The 22,039-nt window shown below is 42.8% G+C and overlaps 1 protein-coding gene across 1 annotated transcript in view; it reads right to left on the minus strand.

Moving 5' to 3' along the window:
- The window catches only part of VWF (von Willebrand factor), a 117,868-nt gene that overhangs the window by 89,399 nt on the left and 6,430 nt on the right, over positions 1-22,039 (minus strand). Inside the window, exons 6-11 of the mRNA XM_077178437.1 lie at positions 17,831-17,955; positions 10,542-10,758; positions 8,392-8,514; positions 5,727-5,838; positions 3,888-3,934; positions 850-986 (exon numbers count right to left, since the gene is read on the minus strand). Of these exons, the coding sequence (XP_077034552.1) occupies positions 850-986; positions 3,888-3,934; positions 5,727-5,838; positions 8,392-8,514; positions 10,542-10,758; positions 17,831-17,955 (761 nt within the window). The remainder of the gene's footprint in view (positions 1-849; positions 987-3,887; positions 3,935-5,726; positions 5,839-8,391; positions 8,515-10,541; positions 10,759-17,830; positions 17,956-22,039) is intronic.

The following is a 22,039-nucleotide window of genomic DNA, read 5'->3' on the forward strand; positions in this document are numbered from 1 at the left end:
CTATCAGAGCTCTCTAGTGCAGGAGAGAGACACAGATGGTATGGAGAACTGTCACAGCCCATTTCTCCAAAGCCTGCAACTTCCCTGGTGCTGCTGGATACTGATACTGATCTCCCCTTCCCTCCTGTCAGTGTCCTGTCTCCATTGCACCTCTCCCTGCCTTCAGTTCCACTGTCCCCGTCACCTTTCTTCCCCTCTCCTTGCCTCAGGGTCCTTTTCAGTCTCTAGGTTTGTTCACCTTTTCCCAAGAACAACTGGTCGATTTATTTCACAACTGTGTAAACCTCCCTGTGACATCCCCCTTCAGGGTCTCCATCCCTCCCTGCACTGGTCTGGCTCCCTTTCCTGCCTCTCTGCAGCTGTCTCTCACCCATCCATCGGGGGGGCAGCAAAGAGAGTCAGAAGCTGCTGTCTAAGTAAAAAAAAAAAAAATCACCAGCCAATCGGACTAAATGGGAAACAAAGCAAGGTACTTCTCCGCCAGTGCACCCTGCTTGGTGTCCAAGGAAATGTCCTTTCCCCACAGGCATTAGGGAGGCACCAGCAGCCAGGGTGTTTGGCAAGGAGTGCACCCTCGCCTCTGTTTGTTTGTTCAGCTGGCAAAGAGTGAAGGCCCATTCTCCAAACATCATCATGAGTCTCCATCCCCAGACAGGCTCCTGGCAATGGTGGTGAGGAGAAGCAAAACAGTTATTAACTAAGGAGAAAGACTGCATCTGTTATTTAAACTATTTATCTCATAGGGAAATTACTTCCGTTGGCCTGCGCATCTGCAATTCATGTCATAGTCCCACAGCCCCGCCCACTCTCAAGAGCATGCGCAGAGGCACCAGCCGAGGCTGCTGCTACCTGCACCGTCTCGATGATCACAGAGAAGGAATTTTCCACACAATCCTTGGCAAATAAGTACTGGCAAATCCCACTGAAGGTGAAATACTTGTTGTCAAAGCTTTTGAAATGGGACTGGCCGGTGACAGAGCATTCCCCTAGAAAAAGCAAAAAGCCATTAATCATCCCAGTGCCAGATTCAAGCAAAATCCTGCTCAGCCCCCACAAGTCTCTGAGGGGGAAGAGCAGCCCTGGTGGAACAGGTTGTACAAGGCCTGAACTCCCCACAGACCAGAAAGCACCAGCAAGATCCTTATCTCACTGTTTATTTCTGTAAGACATTACCAGTAGTAACAGAGGAACCAACAACAGCTGGGGAACACAGAATAAACCACAGCCAAGAGCTGAAATTTGTGCCTATGGAAAAGCCTATATTCTTTTCTTGGGATGCCTTAAATACCAATATGTTATTTTAGTATAAAATATTTTATGAGAATGAAGAGCTGGAAGATAATGTCTGTGTGAGTCCTTCCAAGGGTAGAATTTATGTTGGACTTTACCCTGAACCATCATATCAACAAACAGAAAGTTAAAAATCATTCTATAGTTACAATAGCTACATCTAAAGTCCTCACAGAATAATGTGAAAGATGGCCTGGCTGGACCATCTTTCTACTAGAAAAAGGAGCTATTTAAACATATCAACATTTGAAGGTGTTTTGTTAAGTTGTGGCTTTTCAATTCCAGGAAGGCAGTATCCCAATACCACAGCTGGGATTTAGTATCCTGTCATGCAAACACATGGAAAGGCTCCAACTCCACAGAGCTTGCAAAGAAAATCTTCCATATGAGAAGACCATCACACTTACAGATGATCCCATGGCAAATAAGGTGGGCAGCCACTTCCTCACCCAGAACAAAATACAAGCGCTGGGCCTATACTGGCCATCACCAGCCAAACGTTGGAGAAGGCTTAAATGTTACAAGTTGGCAGGTGAGCTCCATGAGTTATTCTCTCTTTGCTGCCTTTGAGTCCCACAGAAGATCTGTCTAATGAACATCATGTGGAAATTTCCCTCTTCAGCATATTATTTAGTGTTTACTATCTTAAACCAGCTGATGCTAAAGTACAGATCCTGAGGATTCCCAGCCTTACACAGCTCTGATTCACCCTAAGAGAAGTCTAGCATCTCCTGGATATTTGTCATCCCTTGGAGTTTGATTCTCTGCAACAAGGAAATGAGGACAGGTTTGAAGCAGAGAACTGAGGACTGCTATCTAAGACAAGTCCCAGCCTTTGGCACTGCTTCTGAAAGGGAATTTACTTTTCTGTGGCCAAGTCTTTACTAAGGATCCCTCTGTCTACACCATTTGATATAATGCATCCCATAAAATTTCCTGAAACCTTCTGCCTTCATAATTATTTCCGTTATGATATCAGCTTGAAAGCCTCTTGGTAGTGCCAGCCAGCTCCAGCTTTGGATTCACCTTATCACCAACTTTAAAGCTGGGCAATTCACTCCCACAATATGAAAGCAATCTTTCCTGACAACAAAAAGTTGGTCAAAAGAAAAACAGAACTACCTAAAGTTTATACAAGTAACTACATAAATTTTCTGGACATATGATTTTAGAAATATTTGTGGTAACTAATCAACAATGAAAGTATGCTGCAATATTACTTCAAGTAGAGACAAACAGCACAGGTAACAATATAAATTTGGCTACTCTGGGAGGCTTTGCTACCCTCCCATACTGTCTCAGTACAGTTTATAGAGTTTTTAGCAGGCACATGTACAACAGCTGCAGGTATACAACATTCAGTCTTGAACAAGCCTAGTAGAAAACTGATTTAGATATATTGGCAGAAGGTACAAAAATAAGCTGCTTTTCTTTTCCACTTCTGCTCATTTGGGACAGCTTCCCAATTCAGGAAAAGGCTGCAATGCTATATTGCCTCTTGCACAGAGCTGGAGATCAACATCGGTTTGCAAGCCTCAATACCAAATCTATCTTCACTTCTATAATCACTATGAAGAAAATGTGGAGTTACGGATAAAAATTTGGCCCACAGAGTATTCATCACAGCCCAGAGAGCAAGGACATTAAAAGCTATAATCTAAGGAAAAACTGAAGTTAGAAAAGCACCTATTTCTTGTTTGTAATCATGCTGCTGGCCATTAGCTAAAAGATGTCATGAATCAGCCTGGGCTGTGTCCTTGAAGCTGTGTTTTAGACAGTGAGATTCTCTGCACTTGAAGAGATCCTTAATAAACAAGCACAGGGGACAGCTCACTAAAAATGTCATCTCCATTTTGAATATTTGCATACACCACCCCCCATCCTCTTCCTTAAGTGTTGATACTTTGGGGGAAGTGCTCTTTTGTTCTAAAGCAGGAGGAAAAGGACCATTGATGGGTTAGGCAAGTTTCATGTTACCAAAAAAAGACAGACTTTTTTGATAGAACACCTTAGGATTGTTGCAATTTCCCTAACCTGTGAAGGTTGCACAGTCTCATCTCAACAAAAAACCACTAAAGCCCACAAATCTGCTGTTTTCCTGTCCAGCCATAACCCCAGTCTGCATCTGCAGAGCTGCCTCTCCAATCTGCCAGCACCCATGGAAGGCAGGGCAGCCACTTTCTCCCTGAGACTGTGGCTCCTTCACCCACAACATGACCATGAGGGAATTGTGGTCGGTAAGGTACAATGAGAAATTGTACGTGGTCAAAGAAAGCCAGGAGTGTTCCTCTACCTGCAAGCCAATCCTCTGAACATACAGACCCTTATAACTGGCAAACTAAGTAATCAAAGCAGGAACCGGCCTTCCCACCAAACAGGATTTTACGTTGCTACACATAAACCACACAGAGCAATGTCTGACTTGTCTCAAGAGAAGAACTTAAAAGTAGGATCCCAACTGGACTGTACTGGATCGAGCAAGGAAGAACAAAGATTTGCTTTTTTGAGTAAAAAAAAAATACATAAGTGGGGCATGAGTGGGAGGGACGTAGGCAAGGCTTATTTGTCAAAACCTGAAAAGAGTGAAGCCAACATACCTGGGCATTCCCCATTGCTGCAGATCCACATGCCATGTCGACAAATGCTAGGAAAGAGATAGTAGCAAGTTAAGTAAGAGTACATGAATATAAATTTTCTGTTGCACATTTTTCCCAAAAACCTGAAAATGGTCATCTGTCCCAGGGAAGTTAGATCAGTCCCCAACATTCCTTCCATCTCCCATAACTTCATTTTTTAATGTATTCATCCCTTCTTCTCATCATATGACAGCAACTGCTGATAATATGAATGGGTATGGTGGCAGAACTCAAGGATTTCTGGGTTTCCCTGTCAAATCTCTGTGTTTAATGGAATTTTCAGCTATATTCCACTAATGTGGAATGAGTTCAATGCAGTTCTCAAGGTATATCTATCAAAACAACAGAATCACAGGGGAAAAAATGTTTGAAGGGACTTCTAGGAAAATAATTTTACTACAATCCCCAACTCAGAGAAAGCAATGTCAAAGCTAGATCAGGTGGGTGAGGACCTTGCCCATTTGAGTTTAGAAATATCCAACATGAGGTCCCACAACCTCATTGAGCAGCTGTCCCAGTACAGCACTGGAAAAGGGAGAAGAATTTTTCTTTGTGCCAAAACAGAATTTCCTTTTCAGCTTATCTCCATTGCTTCACAGCCTTTTGCTGTTTGCCTCTGAGAAGAGTTTGACCCCATCCTCTTCACAGCCTATCTTTATTAGGCAGTGAAAATTGCCTCTCTAGCCCTTAAACAAATCTATTCTCCTTTACTTCTTCTTACATCAAACTCCCTTGCTGTGATCAACTCCAGTGTCTTCCACAACCCCCTCTGCACTCCTTGGTTCAAGAGCTACTATATTCTTCTCATTCCTTTAATTATCCCAGCCCCTGAAAACCATTTGTGGGGAGGTAGATTATTGAGGATGTTAAATGCAGAGTCAACGGAATGACGTTCTCCACAGCAGCATCAATTTTGAATAATAGGAAGCAGTAACAAAACACAAGCAATAAAAAACCCAGCCTGTCAGGCTACACTCATATCCCAAGAGCACTAAGACTGAACAATGTGGCCAAGCTCAAAGCTGCAGAGGACTGCACAGAAAAAGATAAAATGCTAATGTCGTGGTTATGGCTTTTGTTCTGGGACATGTGGTGCAGGTAATGAATAGCTGCTGATTAACAGGGATGATGCACAGACCACCTTTCTTCTGCATGTCATGGCCTTCATTGAGTTCCCCTCCTTCTGTGCTCCAATTGGAAACTTCTGAGTAAACAGTTGTCCAAACTCCTTGCACAAATATGTCCACACTGAAGACAAAACCAGATCAGGAATATGTGACTAATTCCTCTTCCTTTCTTTAAAGTGCTGTTTTTTCCCTCCAGTCTGGTACTCAGGAGTGAAAGAAAAATTGTGGGCCATGCTAGGAAGACTCATTAGCCCTGTAACAATTTCCAAGGACGTGCCTTAGGCTAACTCCTCTTGGAAAGAAATGGGGTTTAGAGGTTAAATACACTTAGGAAGTCAAAACAAAGACACCACTGCTGACACTACCCAGACATGGGAACCTGCTGGTCTGTCTTATCCACAGGAAACAGGTAGTTCTCTGCTCTTTGAAGGAGTGTGACCTTCATGTTGTTCTATCAGATCAAATCTCCCTTTGAAAATAGAGCTGATTTTGCCTTTGTGAACAGCTCACTTCTTGGAAGGGGCTGGGAATTCCAGTAAGAGAGCAAGCCCTTTGCCAGTGAAAGGAAATTTTTTAAAGGTAGAGAGATTTCTAGCAAGATAATGCAAAGCAGTCACTGACCGGTGTGCAGTACTTATCTACAGCAACCACACCAGAGCAGCACAGGGTTTACCATGAGTTGCAGTCCTGGGAGATGGTGAAGCCAGGAGGATAATGTTTTCCAGAGTGGATGCAGGAGCAGTCAGAGCTTTCAATGCAGTGGTCACCATCAAGGAGCAGCCCCTCTGGATAGGTCAGGTAGCATCAGACACCCATATCACACACACAGGGACAGAAACATAAATACAATTAGATTTTGTTGTTCTTCATGGACTTTGCCAAGACTTCATATGCATTATTATCCATACTTAATCATAGACAACAATAAAAAGGAATGAGGCTTGCCAAAAAGCCTCACACGGGCAGGTGTCTGCTTCCCTTCTGGTGCTGCCTCTCCCTCAGACCTGCTGAACAAAGCATTCCTGGTGCTGCCAGAAAAGCTCCTTGCTTAGCACATCCTCAGGTCTAGAACACATGTTGGGACATAGACAAATTAAACACAAGGAGCACAATCAAATTTGATAAAAGTTGGCCTGGGACTTGACTGTTGGAAAAACCATGAACTTCACTGGCTGCAGTAAAGGGTGGCCACAGAAGGTCTTGTATTCTAAGAGAACCAAAGATGAGGCAAAGTGAGGAATGAAGAAACAAATTTGGACACCATTTAAGTCCAGCAGAGACTTAAAGTCTCAGACTCTTAGCAGAGTCTGAGAGAAAGAAGCCACTTCTGAACATCTGCAGAGGCAAAAAGCAAAAGGGCCAGCTTCCCAACTTGAGTCCAGCTGCTGAGGTTTCTATATTACACAGCTATAATTACCTGTTCTATAGAGAGAGCTCTTTGTACTCTAAGGATAAACAGAGGCACAAAGGAGTTAAAAGGTTATTCTAAGGTAGAAACTTGTCCTTGCTTCTATTGCTAGTTTATAGTGCTTTCTATTCAACCCCCATATTGAGAGAGAGTTGATATTCTGCCATTTTCAAAAGAGCTGCTGTGGCAAAACATTTGTTTTCTTGAACACCCCTGTCCCTTCTCTTTGAGTGACTCCTTCCAATCGCCTGCAGAGATTTTGGCTCTTTTCCCTGGAAGCAGCAGTCATCACTGATCCCAAGACCCAGATAAGTCTCCTTTCTCTTATTCTTCCTATAAATCTGCCTGGAAAGATCTTGGCTGTTGAGAAAATCCTTCCAGTGAGAGAATCACAACAAGGTCTGAGCATTTAAGAGTACTGTGACTCTCCAGAGAACACAAGAAAACAGAATGCCTGTCTTTTTTTCCTGGCATGAGTAATTCCATTTACAGCAATTAATGTAACCATGAGGGGCATTTAACAGAGGAAAAAAAAAAAAAAAAAAAAGACGACATTGGTCAAACATACTTCAGATCCTGTTTGCCCTTGGAGCACTGGAAGCTAAGTGAAGGTAGAATCCTCATCAAAAATCCCTCTAGTCATCTGTCAGATCCTCCTGGTTTCCTCCAGGTTCTACTTTTCTGGCTGTACAACAAATAGCAGTAAAAGTTTTGAACTGCTGATTGTTATTCTCATGCCCTTTACCCTTTCTGTGGAGCTCCTACTTCTCCACCTCTCAGTTCCTCTCTCCTTAGACCTTTCCCATGCTGAACAGACCAATGCATCTACCAAAGGAAAAGTACAGCAAGAGCCCTTGTGCAGCCAGAGGATTAATTAAGCTCCTTCAGCTTTCTCCAACACTTCCAGGACTGCACAAATACAGTAGCTGGATCCTTCACAAATACAGTAGCTGGATCCTTCACAGCAAAATAATCTCCAGAGTCTGGTTACATCACCTGTCTGTCACCTTTGCAGATCCTGCCACACTTCTGAACCTCCAGTAAGGAAGAGACTGGCAGCTGAATGGGAAACTAGCAAACTCTGAATGTAGTGACTCCTCAAACAAGGCTGACATTGTCATTATTGCCTTGTTTTGGAAAGCAAAGCTCTGCAAACCTCCGTCACACTTGGCATCTTGTACAAGGCGACCCTAAACACCTGTGTGCATTTACAAAGCCCAGACAGGCTGAAATGCAGAGACAGTCCTATTCAAAACAAACAAAGCACCCAGTGAACAACAACAACAACAAAAAAAAAAAAAAAAACAAACAAAAAAACAAAACAAAAAAAAACCACCAAACCAGCTATAAATGGAAGCAAATGGAGCTTTGGAGCCAGGAACCAAGCTCTCCTCCTGCAGTTAAGTACAACAGACAGAAGTAGAAAATGGGTGTGGCTGGGCTGTTCCCTTTAATCCAATCAAATCTCCTGTATGGAAGATTCAATAATAAATTAAATTATTCACCCAAATGATGAAGAACTTTGAATTTGCAGTGCAAGCTTTACATGTACTGTTTTTCTGCAAGAAATTCCTTCAGTGCATTCTCTGCTGTTTCTTCCCCTAACTGTATTTGCCTCTAACCCAAGCAATTCAGGAGTACATCAAAGGCAAGCAGTCTCTCACCAAGAAATAAAGGCAATCTTGGAATATTAGTTGGTACTGATTTTCACAGAAACATTTATTTTTTAGTTGGCCCTGAAAAATGGCCCTTTTGTGGAGTGAGCATACAGGTGCTACAGAAACTGGATTATTCTAGGGCATGGTCCCAGAAAAAAGAAGTGTTCCTGATTTCAAGAAAATTTAAGGGAAGACACAGCTTTCTTTCTTCTAATAAAATAGTAGCTTGACTGCCAAATTTTTCTCTGTAAATAACCCAGTAAATAAATTACCAGGGCAGCTGCAGCCATCAACACATTGTCCATGACACACTTCATTGATATTCAGACTCTGGCAGGTTTTGGCACATGGGGATACACACTCCTTATATTCCATGCCAACTGGACACCTTGGCCCTGAAACAATTAAAAGAAATTAGAAATGCAAATTCCTCAGTAACTCTTAAACCAAAAAATCCTTTCATTATCAAGGGCTGAACTACAGAGACAAAAAAAATTCATGTCAGTTTCCAAATGATTATTTCTTTTTTAGAAGCAGAACATTTTAGAAATATTTGATTTTCAATTTGATGCAATATCATCTGTCAGGTAGCATAGTAAATACTCAGAGGTTAAAGCCAATTTGCTTTCTAATAAAATGAATCTTAATAACTAAACCCAAGTGCATAAAGAATAATAAACCTAGGGAGAAGTTTTGCAATAATATCTAAGCAATTTGGACAGACATGGTTGTTTTGCACCTTTAAGCCATGCACTTACTCCACTCATTTGTGAAATTATCCTGTTTGGTGTTTCTCCTGGGAGAACCAGGAGACAGTTAAAACTCTGAAATCCCATCCTCCTTCTTCCAGAGAACCACCAGTTCAGGATAACACCCATGCCTGGTATCTCCACTGCTGCCATTATCTAGGTCAGGCCACTACGCAAACACATTATTGCAGGCATTCCTTCTCTTCAGTGCATACACACACCATGTCCTACAATACTGCGGGGGCATGAAGTGGGAAGAAAAAGTTAGAGACTGCCCTTTCCAAGCCAATCCTCTGCTGAAGTGGTGGGAGGGTAACGAAGGAGTGATCTTGCCCTGGGTGCCCTCGGCTCGGGCACCAACTCACACTTGCACAGTGTGCCCAGCACTAGAGCCCTTCCCACACAGCAGAGTATTCCATACTTTCATCATCATCATCATCTCCTAAGAAAGCACCATAGCACAGATGAAGGGTGATAGAAAATTAAGCTCCCGCTGTGGCAGTGGGACACTTCCCTCTTTCCTGACTCAGGAGAAAAAAACCAAACTGCAGCTCGTGAATTCAAGGGTTAGAAATGAGCTCCAAAGCTCCTGGGATTACAGAAAGGCTCATTTAACTCGTGGCTTTTAATCTGACTTACAAAGAGCCCCAGCAAAAATGGGTTACCTGGCTCACACCCTGAGCAAGGAGATGAGCTTTAATAGATCCCTTAAATGTCCCAATGGAAAGGTAATAAATTACTGCTAGAACTCAGACTGTACAATCCCTAGAACAAGTGGCTGGCAGCATCTTGCTGCCCTAACCACAGTCTGAAGGCACAGATTTCTTCAGTGGCCAATAGCAGAATATCTTTACCAGAGAACAAAGTGTTATCAGTACAAATCAGACAGTTTACCCCATGTAGTCAATTTACACAAACATCCCAAGGAAAATGTCCTTTCTCATAACAAAAAACCATGAGAAAAAGCACTGAGAACATGACATTAGTGGATTTTTTAAATTATTTATTTAATGCTCTCTATTAAACCACAGTTCTCAGCAGTAGGTGGAAACATGACTTTTCCTCTATAAATACAATCCATCTCAGTCAGTCTTAGCACTTCCTTGTTGCAAAACCTCAGCACAGATGCAATCAGGACCTCTGAATTCAGCAAAATTGGGCTAATAAAGGCAGCAGTTCAAGATGCAATCAGGATCTCTAAACTAGACAAAAATTAGATTAGAAAAGGCAACATCTCAATTTCAAGGCAATTGATTCAAGCAAATAAAGGGTGAAACAATTATCTTTATGCAAAAATGTTAGAGAGCATTTCACAAAGATGCTGACTTAAAATACAGGCTGGAAAATGCCATGCGTAAAATAGCACCTAAACATCCTAGTCTATACGTGTGTGTATCAAATAAGTCTTCACTGACTGTGTACACTGCGGTGGGACATGTAACAGCTCAGGATCTTCTTTGTAAACAGTTCAAAAAATACTGCATTAGGGACAAGAACTTCTAGTAAAAGATGGGTGATGGAGAGCTGAAAGGGGGAAGTGAGCAAAGGCACTTCCTATAAATGAACCAACCTCCTAAAATACACCATCTGCTTTTAGCTGCAGGACAAAAATCTGCAAGACAGGCACAATCCTATTGGGGACGAGCAGCCTAGGAATAAATCTGCCAGCTTACTGCACGAGCTCTCTTCAGGCCACCCCTCCAAAATGACTCCTTCATGAGCGCAGCTCCTGGCATACTCTTGGAAGGCAGGGCAGTGACAGTCCACACCCTGGGGACAGACACAGATGTCTCTTTCACAGAGGCTGATGTATGGCTCAGGATCCACTCGATGGTGGCACCGGGAGAAAGTCAGCGATGTGCTCAGCAGCTGGCAGGTTTCCAGGACGCCCTGCACAAGAAGTGAGGAGCAAAGGGACAGAGAGAGAGAAAAGGAGACAAAATTATCTCCTGTAGTCTCAGGAAGACGGGAAAACTCAACTTTTCCAAACACATCATCACCACTGTTGTTAACAACATCACAGCTCTTATTTAAGAGCGAGCTCTACCCATTTATTCACTACATGCATGGATACATTAATATACTGATTATTATAAAATGGAGCATCACATAAGGGATGCTTCACAAAGAAACACATCAGTCAGTCAGTCAGCAAAAGGATGGAGGCATTCTACTTCCTTTGGCTTCCCAGAAAAGAACTGGATTGTGCCTGGATTCCCAGGAAAGTCACACAGCAACAGAGGGGAACTAAGGCAGGTAGGAAGAAAAACAACCAGACAATCTTTTGGATAACAAGTGGCCAGAGCAGGTGTCAGAGGGAAAGATTGAGTCTGACTGAAATCCCAGGAATGAAATTTGTTTTCCACTTCTGGCCACACATTCCCATTGCTCCTGCTGGAACAGGATAAATAGGAGAACAATAGCCCAGGGAAGAAAAGCAATTTGTTCTGCTCTTCTCCTGAGTTAAATCAGCGTGGTGAGAGCCAGTGAGGGAAGGACACAGGGAGATAGGAGGAGGTATCAAGACCTCTTCTTTCAGACAGCAGAAACCTGAGAGGAAACTTAACTGTATGTAGAACAAAACTTAAGGAAAACGTAGAGTATGATTAAATTCCCCAGGGGAGGCTCCCACATAAACTCTTTTGTGCACATTATGTCACAGTTCAATGAGTCTGAGGCCCTCAGCACAACTTTCTGAAAGGATGGCACTGAGTTTAGCTAAGTGAAAAAACAATTTTCTGATACAACCCCAGCACAACAAAGAGTTGGAACACAACTTTCTTCTACTTATTTGTCAGTGTTTTATGTAAGCAAATGTAAACCATGGTGTATTTTTTAGGTGTTATACTCAGTGGTTAGAGGGGAGGGCATATTCTTCATAGTGGTTCACAGTTACAATTCATTACTTCTAAAAAACTTAACATGTACCTGGGGTGACAGCACATACAAGCTGCTGTGTAAAAAAAATTAATAATAATTATATTATAATTTGCATATAATTATAATAATTATATGTAATTTAAAAGCATCTCATTTTCTGGGAGATGAAAAATGTAGATCAAAAAAAACCCCTAAAATAAAAAATCAAGATGTTTTCTCTGAATGGCAGCTATGGTGCCTGTATAGGAAAACTGCTGAATAGAAAATACCTTTTTATTTTGTCTAAAAGGTGTTTTGTTCAGGTGATCAACTCAAGCTAGTACATGTCTGAGCCTAGATAGAATTTCTTGCTTACAAAAACAAACCAACCAGAAATGTCTACTCTGTTGGGAATGTATTCCAAGTTTAGCAAAGGACTCAGGGAACAACCACATGTGCAAAGAGGTTTTGAGCTTTCTGAGAAAGGACTCAGGGAACTTAAAACATGACAGCTGGACATGGTGAAAATCAGAAATTCAGCTCCAGCCTGGGATAATTCTGATCCCCAGACAGCACCCACCATGATGAACCAGATGGGAAAAGATAAAAAGACACTAGAAGCAGGGGGGAGCAGGAACTACATAAATGGTGGTTGGTGCTGCTCTAAGACTCACAGAAGTACAGAAAAGCTGAAAAGATGCCCTAAGGGTGGAAGTAACAACAACAGAAGCAGCCAAGAAAGCTATTAAAGCAGGGCTTGGAGATGAAACTGATAAAACCAAAAGTGAGCTCAGAGCCATTCAGAGGATGAGCAGTACAGCAACTCCTGGATCAAAGCCTTGATCCACATGGTATCAAGTGCAGTAGAAAACCAGTATATGCAACAATCCTGTTTAGGGGCTGAGCTAATGAAGTTTCTCAAGGTAATACAACTCCAACAGCAAAACTCAGACTGTATATTCCACTAAAAGGAACATTTTAGATAGAAAAGTGACTTAAAAAACAAAGGAAATTACACACCAAAAAAACTAACCCATTTTTCTTTTCCTCTAGTTCTTTGGTCTTGGATTTGTTCACTAACAGCATAGCTAAAGGCTGTGCTGAGCCCCAGCTGATTATCTAGAAACCAAGTGATATATGTTGAAAAGCAATAAACAGTTCCTTTTCTCTGTGTAAAGGTTTTCTTGCCGTTCAAATTTCATCAGATTTCCAGTGACTTTAGGCAAAAAGTTATAGCAGAAATTTTCCCATCTTTCAGACATATCTCAATTATCATGATAAATAAGCTGAAATATGGGTAAATCTGAATAGATACAAAACCAAAAACTTTCCTCGTGAGGGTGGTCAAAAAAAGGGTATGGAACCATCACCCTGGAGATATTCAAAATGTGAGTGGACAAGGACCTGAGCAGCCTTACCTAGGATGGCCCTGTTGGAACCAGGGAATTTGACTCAATGACCCCTTCCAACTCTAACCATTCTGCAAATTATTTTTATTTTCATTCCTTCCTTTCTTTAAAACTCACTGGCCAGGCTGGACTAAGAGAGGTCCTTATTCTTTAGTTTAGAGGACAGTGGTATTAGATATTTGGCAGCCTCAGCCACTGCTGTAACACTCCTGCTCATGGAAGCTGCTCTACACAAAGTATTTAAACCCAACAGACTGGAGAGTGAAGCCTCAGGCTGAAACAGTGCTTAGGCCAAAGGTAGCTGTAAGATTAAAATTGGCAGGACTGACTGCAGTATCTGAAATGCAGGTGAAGGTTGTAAAATTCCTCCCTTCCCTTCTGCACTCGTCCTATTTTAAATGTTTCTTTAAATAGGTTGGCGGGGTCCTGGCACTGGCAATCCTCAGTAACCGCAAAACTTGCTGACCTTCCTTCTGTCCCAGGCCCACCGCACAGAGCTGGAGGTGGAATTTTGTACATTCTTCCCATTTCTGTGGCATTTCCTTCTGCTGCTGCATGAACTGCATTTGTCCACAGCTTAACAATTACCATTAAAGAGAGAGAACCTAACAACAGAAGCAATCAAAGACACCCTCTTGTTCCCTTGAATTTAAAACCAATGGTATGCAGATACACATATGGATTCTCCAGAACACTCAGGAAGGGTATATTTTGGTGCCATTAACTGATTATAGTTTTTCAGAAAATATATTTCATGGAGAAAGATTTAGCCTCCCACCTTTTCACATTAAAAGTATCCAAATCCAGTATGTTTAATACACCAAACAGTGGCTGTATGTTTGAGCAGACTAGGTAAAAACTGAAAGAAATCACTTCCCTTGAATGCTGATTAATCTGATGAAGAAAAATGAGATTTTAGATATATTGGGCCTCATTTTCACCCATGTAGTATATTATTATATTGTATAGAATGATTTGGGTTGGAAGGGACATTAAAGATCCTCTAGTCCAATCCCCTGCCATGGGCAGGAACATCCACCACTAGACCAGGTTGCTCCATCCAGGGACAGGGCTGGACCTGTGGACCTTTGCTGGACCTGCCTCTGACCCCAGCCATGATGAATTATGGTCCAAAGCTGAATATTTCTACTTGTTTTCAGATCTGGGAATAATGCTATTTCTTTATTACATATGGAAGTATTCCATGGGATAATGGGGGACCTGTTTTTTACCAACTGCAGTAAGAGCTGAATTTCAGCAAAAGCAGAAATTAGATTAATTTTAATTTCAATAATTTTCACATCTAACATACAAGAGGTATAATTTCCTAATTAGAGAAGAAAAAAGGAAATAATACAGTGACCTCTGGCCACCACACACCATTTCTATTAGAGGTGAAATCTACAAAATAAAGGTAACGTATAAGAACACCATAATTAATTGCAATGCTTTAAACCCTACACATTTTTGTTTTCAAAGCTGCCTTGTTGCTATCCTTTTCCAGATCACCCATTTATACTTTCAGATCCATGTTACCCATACTGTTGGTCATCTTAGAGCCTGTTAAATTGCAGTACTTTGTTGAACAGCCTAAACCAGTGAAAAAAGGATAAGACAATACAGTGAGTCTCCTTTTGGGTAACTAAACATCAGCTGCAGATGGTAGGAAGGCTTTATTCCTCCCTCCACCACTGCCCAGTTTGGAATAGTCTCTGGATCCTGAGGCAAGGCAGCTAATCACACTAAGTGTATGTGTGTTTTAGAGGTGGAAGGCAGAGAAAGGCCCTAGCAGCAGTGGGATAAGAATGTGAGGTGGTTCAAGACTTCTCAGCTGACACACAGAGATGTGTCAAAACAGAAAGATGATAGAAACTTCCAAACAAGAAACAAGACAGAAACTTCCAAAAAATATTTAACATTTTTAGGATTTAAAGATAAAGGAACAGCAGGGCTTTCTGTTTAGGTTTAAAGAATCATGATTCCACTGCACAGAATCATACAATGGTTTGGGTTAGAAACAATCTTAAAGATCATCTCATTCCAACCCCCTGCCATGGGCAGGGACACCTTCCACTATCCCAGGTTGCTCAGAGCTCCATTCAACTTGGCCTTGAACACTGCCAAGGATGGGGCAGCCACAGCTTCTCTGGGCAACTTTTGCTACGGCCTCACCACCCTCACTGGAAAGAATTTCTTCTTAATATCCAGTCTAAACCTGCTCTCTGTCAGTGTGAATCCATTGTCCCTCATAGTGTCATTATAATTCCTGCTGAAAGAAGCCAGAAGCCATCTCTCCAAGGATGCTATTGGCCAGGGAGGGGGGAAACAGAGAGGGTAAAGAAAACCACAGACCCACCCAGTGTGGGGGCACTGGGGTGGGAGGAGTGTCTTGAAGCAGAGCTTTTGTTTCCCTCACCTAACAGCTGACTGCCTGGCAGGGAGGGAGGCAGAGAGACCAAGGAGATTTACATTCCTGAAGCTGAGGCAAGCAAACAAAGCACACGATTAAAAAGCCCTACATTCTTCAGCAGGCACTTGTTTGGCTGGCCTTCTGTTAATAGTGCTGTGTTTATTCTTGCACAATGAATAAATTAAGGCAATGTTTAATGCTGTGAGCTTATGAACTCACATTAGAGAAAATATATTTTCATTCAGTTTGTGGGAAAGAAAACTTTATCAACAAAGCATCAATATTTAATAGCATCTGTATAAAATCCAAATTAGTTGTACGTGACCAATGGACTGAAATTCACCCTACATGCCACTCCCCAGCCTCAGCTGCAATGTTGACACTTTCTAAACTTGCCTGAACAGATTAAATTCCAGGGACCACAACCAGTCACAAGAACTACCCTTTCTCTAGAGCTGTAACCAGGTTTAAAGAATCATAAAATGGTTTGGGTTGGAAGGGACCTTAAAGATCACATAGGTCCACACCTCTGCCATGGGCAGGGACAACTTCCACTATTCCAGGTTGCTCAGAGCCCCATCCAACCTGGCCTTGGACACTGCCAAGGATGGGGCAGCTCCAGCTGCTCTGAGAAACCTGTGCCAAGGCCTCTCCACCCTCACAGGGAAGAATTTCTTCCTGATATCCAATCTAAACCTGCTCTGTCAGTGTGAAGCCATTCCCCCTCGTCCTGTCATTCCAGGCCCTTGTCAAGAGTCTCTCTTCATCTTTCCTGTAGGTTCCCTTCAGGCACTGGAAGGCCACAATGAGGTGACCCCAAAGCCTTCTCTTCTCCAGGCAGAACAATCCCAATTGTTCACACCTCCACACACCATCTCTGCCCAAGCAAGAAACATCAGCTGGAGATTTCCAACCTGAAATAACTGCCATAATTCCTCAGCCAGTTTTGCAGGTAGTGAGGCTTAAGTGCTGAGGAGCACAAGCATCCTTCACTGAATTTCACAACACATCTGAAGCATCCCCATCCAAAAGCTTAATGGAAGTATAGAGTCAGAAATTTGCAACTTGTCCAACTCTTAGTTAGCCTTTTTCAGGTAGGTAGGAAACCAGCACGCAGGTTAGCTGGAGAGCAGATATATTCCAGGAAGTGCTACTACACTTGAGAAGCTGTTTGTGTCTAGTTTAGCAAATACCCGTCTGCAGGAATTGAATAGTGAGAAACTCACAACTACATTTCGGCCTCAATTACTCTGGTATAAATCCAAACCTGCCACCCAGGAAATCGTTCTGATTTACAACAAAGTACATGGAATCAGTTGTAACCCCTCAAGGGATGAAGTCTCAATTTACCACAACAGCCATAATATTCAGTAAATATTCAAAGGTACTTTCTTCCCTGAGCTGGTGACCATCTGCCTGCATCCACACCCTGTCTAAGGGAAACAAGAAGCATGTTTGTACTTATAAAAGAAGAAAAAGGTTGATGCAGCAAAGGGGGTCACAGAGGTGGCCAAGGCAAACAGTTCTGTGTTTCTTCACTAAATCAGCACTATTATGTGTACACATAGCTGAAAGAACTTCCTCCTGGGAAGGGAAATAGCCTGGTGACACAGAGTTTTTGGAACACCAACAGAAAACATATCCTGTATCAAAAACAGCCTGGCTGGAGCATCTCCCTCCTCTGCTGACTCCCAAGTATATAAACTGCAACAAGTTCCATTGGGGGAGGCAGTGCCCACAGAGGCTTCAGAACTGATGCTTCCCTGCTGGCACAATCAGAAAGGGAATTAACTAATTCCTCATTTTGCAGGAATCACTGAAACACACCTTTCCCAAGTAACATCATAATTTCTTTGGCAGTAATTCACACTTCAGCCTCAAACAAGCTGATGTTTTCTTTGTTTGTCTATTTAGTGTTTGGGCTGGGGGAAAGGGCAAGGTGGTTATAGGTAGGTAGGTAGATTAGATAGACAGATAACAGGTTTAGGTCGAATATCATTAAGGGTCCCTCCCCCAGAGGGTGCTGGGGCACTGAACAGGCTCTCCAGAGAATGGTCACAGCCCCAAGGCTGCCAGAGCTCCAGGAGCATTTGGACAATGCTCTCAGGCACAGGGTGGGATTTTGGGGCTGTCCTGTGCAGGGCCAGGAGTTGGATTCAGTGATCTTTTTGGGTCCCTTCCAAATCAGAATATTCTGTGATTTCTGTTCTTCTGCCAAAGGGCAGGGAAGTTGCCTTTCAGGTAGGGGAGGACTGAAACCAGAATGCCATCTTGCAGCACCAACCTTCTCTGCCATATCAGATGAAATGTTGCAGGTGTTGCTCGGAGTCTGCACTCTCTTGCAGTGCTTCTTTTCACTGTGCAAAGCCCAGGAGTTGGCAAAATCATAACTGTTCCCCACCAGGGTCCCTGGGAATGAAGAAGAGGAGAAGCAGCATGCTGTTTGAAGGGTTTTAGCAACAAATGGGCATCAATGACTGCTATTAAGGTGATAGTCTGCTGAAAGCTCTCTTTAAAAATATAAACTGTTGTATCAAATAGATTTTTATTCCAAACAGATTGACTGTAGGAAAGCCATGATCAGTGATACGGATTTTGTTCTGCTAAGGATGTCTCTATGCTCAAGGACAGACTAAAGCCTGCAGAAGGCAGCTCCCACCTCCCTCACACCTGCATGAACATGGTAGGAGTTGCTGCTGGTCAGCTACAATCTGCAGGAGCCAAAGCATGCCTGCACATCTTCTTACCACTTAAAAGTTGTCAATAAAACACAAAACATATTAGACAAACAAACCCATCTGCCTTCCCTAACTGAATAAATCATTAGAACTCTTGATCCCAGCTAGCCTTGATTTTTCTTCTGTCCAAAACTAAACCTTGTATGCAAAGAAGCTTAACATGCACCACCATTGTTTGGGCCCATCGTCTTCCTGGGTAAGATGTCCTGAAACATGCTCCTCTGTCCAGGACAAGCATCTCCTGGCCCAGGCTTACCAAAATTTGCATCAATTTTGCATAAAAGCAAAGCTGAATGAGTTAGTATGACTGTGACTTCCCAGGAGATGCAAACCACTTCTCTGCTGCTCTTGCTCCATCCTTCTGAGAAGGGGAACCCTCCCAGAGAGGGAATGCTTCCTCCAGCCTCTTTTGCCACCCATGACCTTGCTGGTTCCAGGACTATCTCTGGCTTCCTATTATGGGTACCTGCTACTAAAAAATTTTGTGACCCTTTTTAAATTTTTTTTTAATTTTTTTTAAAATTCTTTTAAACCCTGTGAGACTATCAACTGCCAGTGTTAATGCATTCCCAAGACCTTATGCAGAGGATATATTGAAATACAAACCTGGCTGTATCTGAAAACCAAAAGAAACCAAAAGAAATTCTTCCCAAGTATACTATAGACTATTTAATAATATACACGTAGAGATAATAAAGATTCCATTGATCTCCCTGTTTAGTACAAACACAAGGAATATACAGACCACTCTTCCTAAACTATGGTAGTCATGAAAACTGCACTGAGAATGCTAAGGCAGAGGTATTAAGACCTGTAGACTTTTTGTAAACTAGAAATTAGGGGCTTTTAGAGGTAGCATGTATCAGGCCCACAGCAGAGAGCAAAGAACTCCCAGGGAAAGGGGATAAAAGACACAAAATTGTCATCTATGCAGCCAGGACTTGGAACAAGGAAAGAAATGCAGCAATAAGAAGAACACAACCCTTTAGTTTACCATGTATTATAAACATTAAAGCAGCAATGCAAGCTGGCCTGAGGAGAAGCAAGGTGCCAGATTCCCTATTGTTTGCAGTAAGGCAGCCTTTCCCTAGCAGGTGTGTAACAGGAGCTGGGTTCTGCTCTGAAGCAGTGTTTCTCCAGCCCTGGACACACATCCATGCCAGGATTCCTGCTGGCAGCTACCCCCAGGGGCTCCATCACCCACAGGTTAATATTTGAAGGTCGGGACAACTGTTGGCTCTAAAATACTGGTCACTTGTTTTTTCATTTCTCTCCTTCCATTAATTTTTCTTTTCTTTCTTTCTTTCTTTCTTTCTTTCCTTCCTTCTTTCCTTCCTTCTTTCTTTCCTTCTTTTCCTTCTTGCAATGCTTGTAAATTTATACCTCTTATGCGGTTCTTTTACACAACATTTGCATTATGTGATTATACTTCTTTGTTTGCTGTATTCTATGACTCACATTTCAAGTAAATGAAGGGTTTGGAGAGGCAGTCACGTGAGGAGCAGCTGAGGGGCTCAGCCTGGAGAAAAGGAGGCTCAGGGGGGACCTTCTGGCTCTGCACAACTCCCTGACAGGAGGGGGCAGCCAGCTGGGAATCAGGCTCTTCCCTTGCTCCCAGGGAACAAGGGACATGATGAGAAGAAATGGCCTCAAGCTCTACCAGGGGAGGTTCAGGTTGGACACCAGGAAGAATTTCTTCATGGAGAGGATTGTCAAGCATTGGAACAGGCTGCTGAGCAGGGTGGTGGAGTCACCACCCCTGTAAGTGCTCAAGAAATGACTGGACGGGGCACTCAGTGCTGTGGTTTAGTTGACAAGGTGGTGATCTCTCAAAAGTTGGAGTCAATAATCCTGAATGTCTTTTCCAACCTAAATACTTCACTTATTTGAAGAGGCTTCAGGAAGAAAAATGGGGAGGGAGAAATATCCCTAGCACATCTTACTGCTATGGGTAGAGGGAAGAGCAGCTGCCAACACCCCTGGCCTTTCCCACCTGACACCTCCCTTTCCTTCTGCTGAACAACTTGAGAAGGGAGAAGAGGAAAGGCAGTGGAAGGGACAAGACAAAAGCCTAAAAAATAACCTGGGGGTTAAGTGGGCAGGTGATGCTGTCAACATAATCTGCACTGCAATCCCACCACACAGCAGGACTACCCTCATCTCTTGCACAGCAGAGTTTTGTTTTGCCTCCTGTCCTTTCTGTGGTCACATCTTCCTGGAAGCACCCAAGACTCTGCAGAAACAGCTAAACAACTCCCTCATAGGGCTCGTCAGAGCTCTACACCCAGAAGCCCTCCATGCAGCCTGGGTGGGACTCTGGCTGAAGCACTGGTTTTGCCTAAGACTTGCAGGAAATGTGTTGAAAACAGATGTTGTCACAAAACATAATGAAAACAAAGGATTTGGACAGAAGTGCTTCAAGAAGGGATGATCAGATGCCTGATATGGATCACAGTACACATCCCAGCAGGTAAACTTGCTGCTCAAAAGCCAAGACCCCCAGGCAGCCAGCTAGGGTGGAATCTCCTTTTAGCATGCAAGATGGGCTCAGGAGGCAGATATTAAAGATAACACAAATCCCACCTGCTCCTAACATCCCAGACACATCACGACACTATGACCTTGCAGAGTCTTTGAAGAGAGGGCCACTCCCCCACCGCCTGAGCAGCAGGCAGGGTCTCCAAGATTGTCCTGCTGGACTATGCCTTTAGTGCTCCGATTGCTGCCCTCATGTCTGTCTCCCTTCAGAACGATTTTCAGATGGCCACTCTTCGCAGCAAAATCCTTGTTCACTATGATTATCTGAGCCTCCAATCACCAACTCTTTCTGAAATCTGAAACTGGCACCACCTTGTTTACTTTGACACTGATGATCAGGCAAGCAAAGCATCAGGAATAATCACCTCATGCTCCAGGCACGGAACCCTGATCTCCTTCCCTGGACCTCCTGAAGATTTTCCAAATGGCCACAAGCCCATCAGATAACTCTCTCAGGCTCTGTTAATTCATCCATAAAAATAAATGCAGAAATTTGGTCAAGACACTACAGTCCTGTGAGTCTTAATTGATAAATAGAGTCTCAGTTGGTAAATAATCAACTTTCACATGTTGGTTATTTATCAAGCAATTCCAGGGGAGGAATGAGGGTGGGGTTTTTTGTTTGTTGTTTTGGGGGCTTTTTTAACACAGTTTTACATTATTCCGACAGGCAAAACTATTGGTAAGGCTGCCCAAAAATTGATTCATACTTTGCCTCAAATTAATGACATGAAATAACAAAGTCATGGACTATAAAATCTTTCCTGCCCTCTCCAGTTTGTTACAATGAATGTAAAATCAGTAATACTGAACAGGAGAGGGAAAGAACCCCCTCCAGAACTCTACAGCCTAGTGATGCAGCCACACTCCTCACAACAGAAAGGTCTAACTTCAATCCCAGACCCTGAATCAAGCACATGGGCTAAAGGTGGCCAAATAGATATCTGAGCATCTAGAAAGAACTCAGCTTCATTTTTTTGATATGAGCAAAGGCTGGCAACCAGTTAGAAGTGCATGCTGAGGTCAGAAAGCAGAACCTGATCAACTGGCAAGTCTTAGAAGCCTTCACAGAATGGCCATAAAGGACCAGACCTTATCTGTCAAGAAAGAGCAGAGAGGAAAGCTTTCATTAGGGTCTAGGAGAAAAAACAGACAAAAGACCAAACAAAGACCCTAGAAAGCTTCTGAGACATTTCTTTTTATATTTTAGTTATGCT

This window comes from Agelaius phoeniceus, chromosome 5 (genome assembly GCF_051311805.1).
Source record: "Agelaius phoeniceus isolate bAgePho1 chromosome 5, bAgePho1.hap1, whole genome shotgun sequence".
NCBI lineage: Eukaryota > Metazoa > Chordata > Aves > Passeriformes > Icteridae > Agelaius > Agelaius phoeniceus.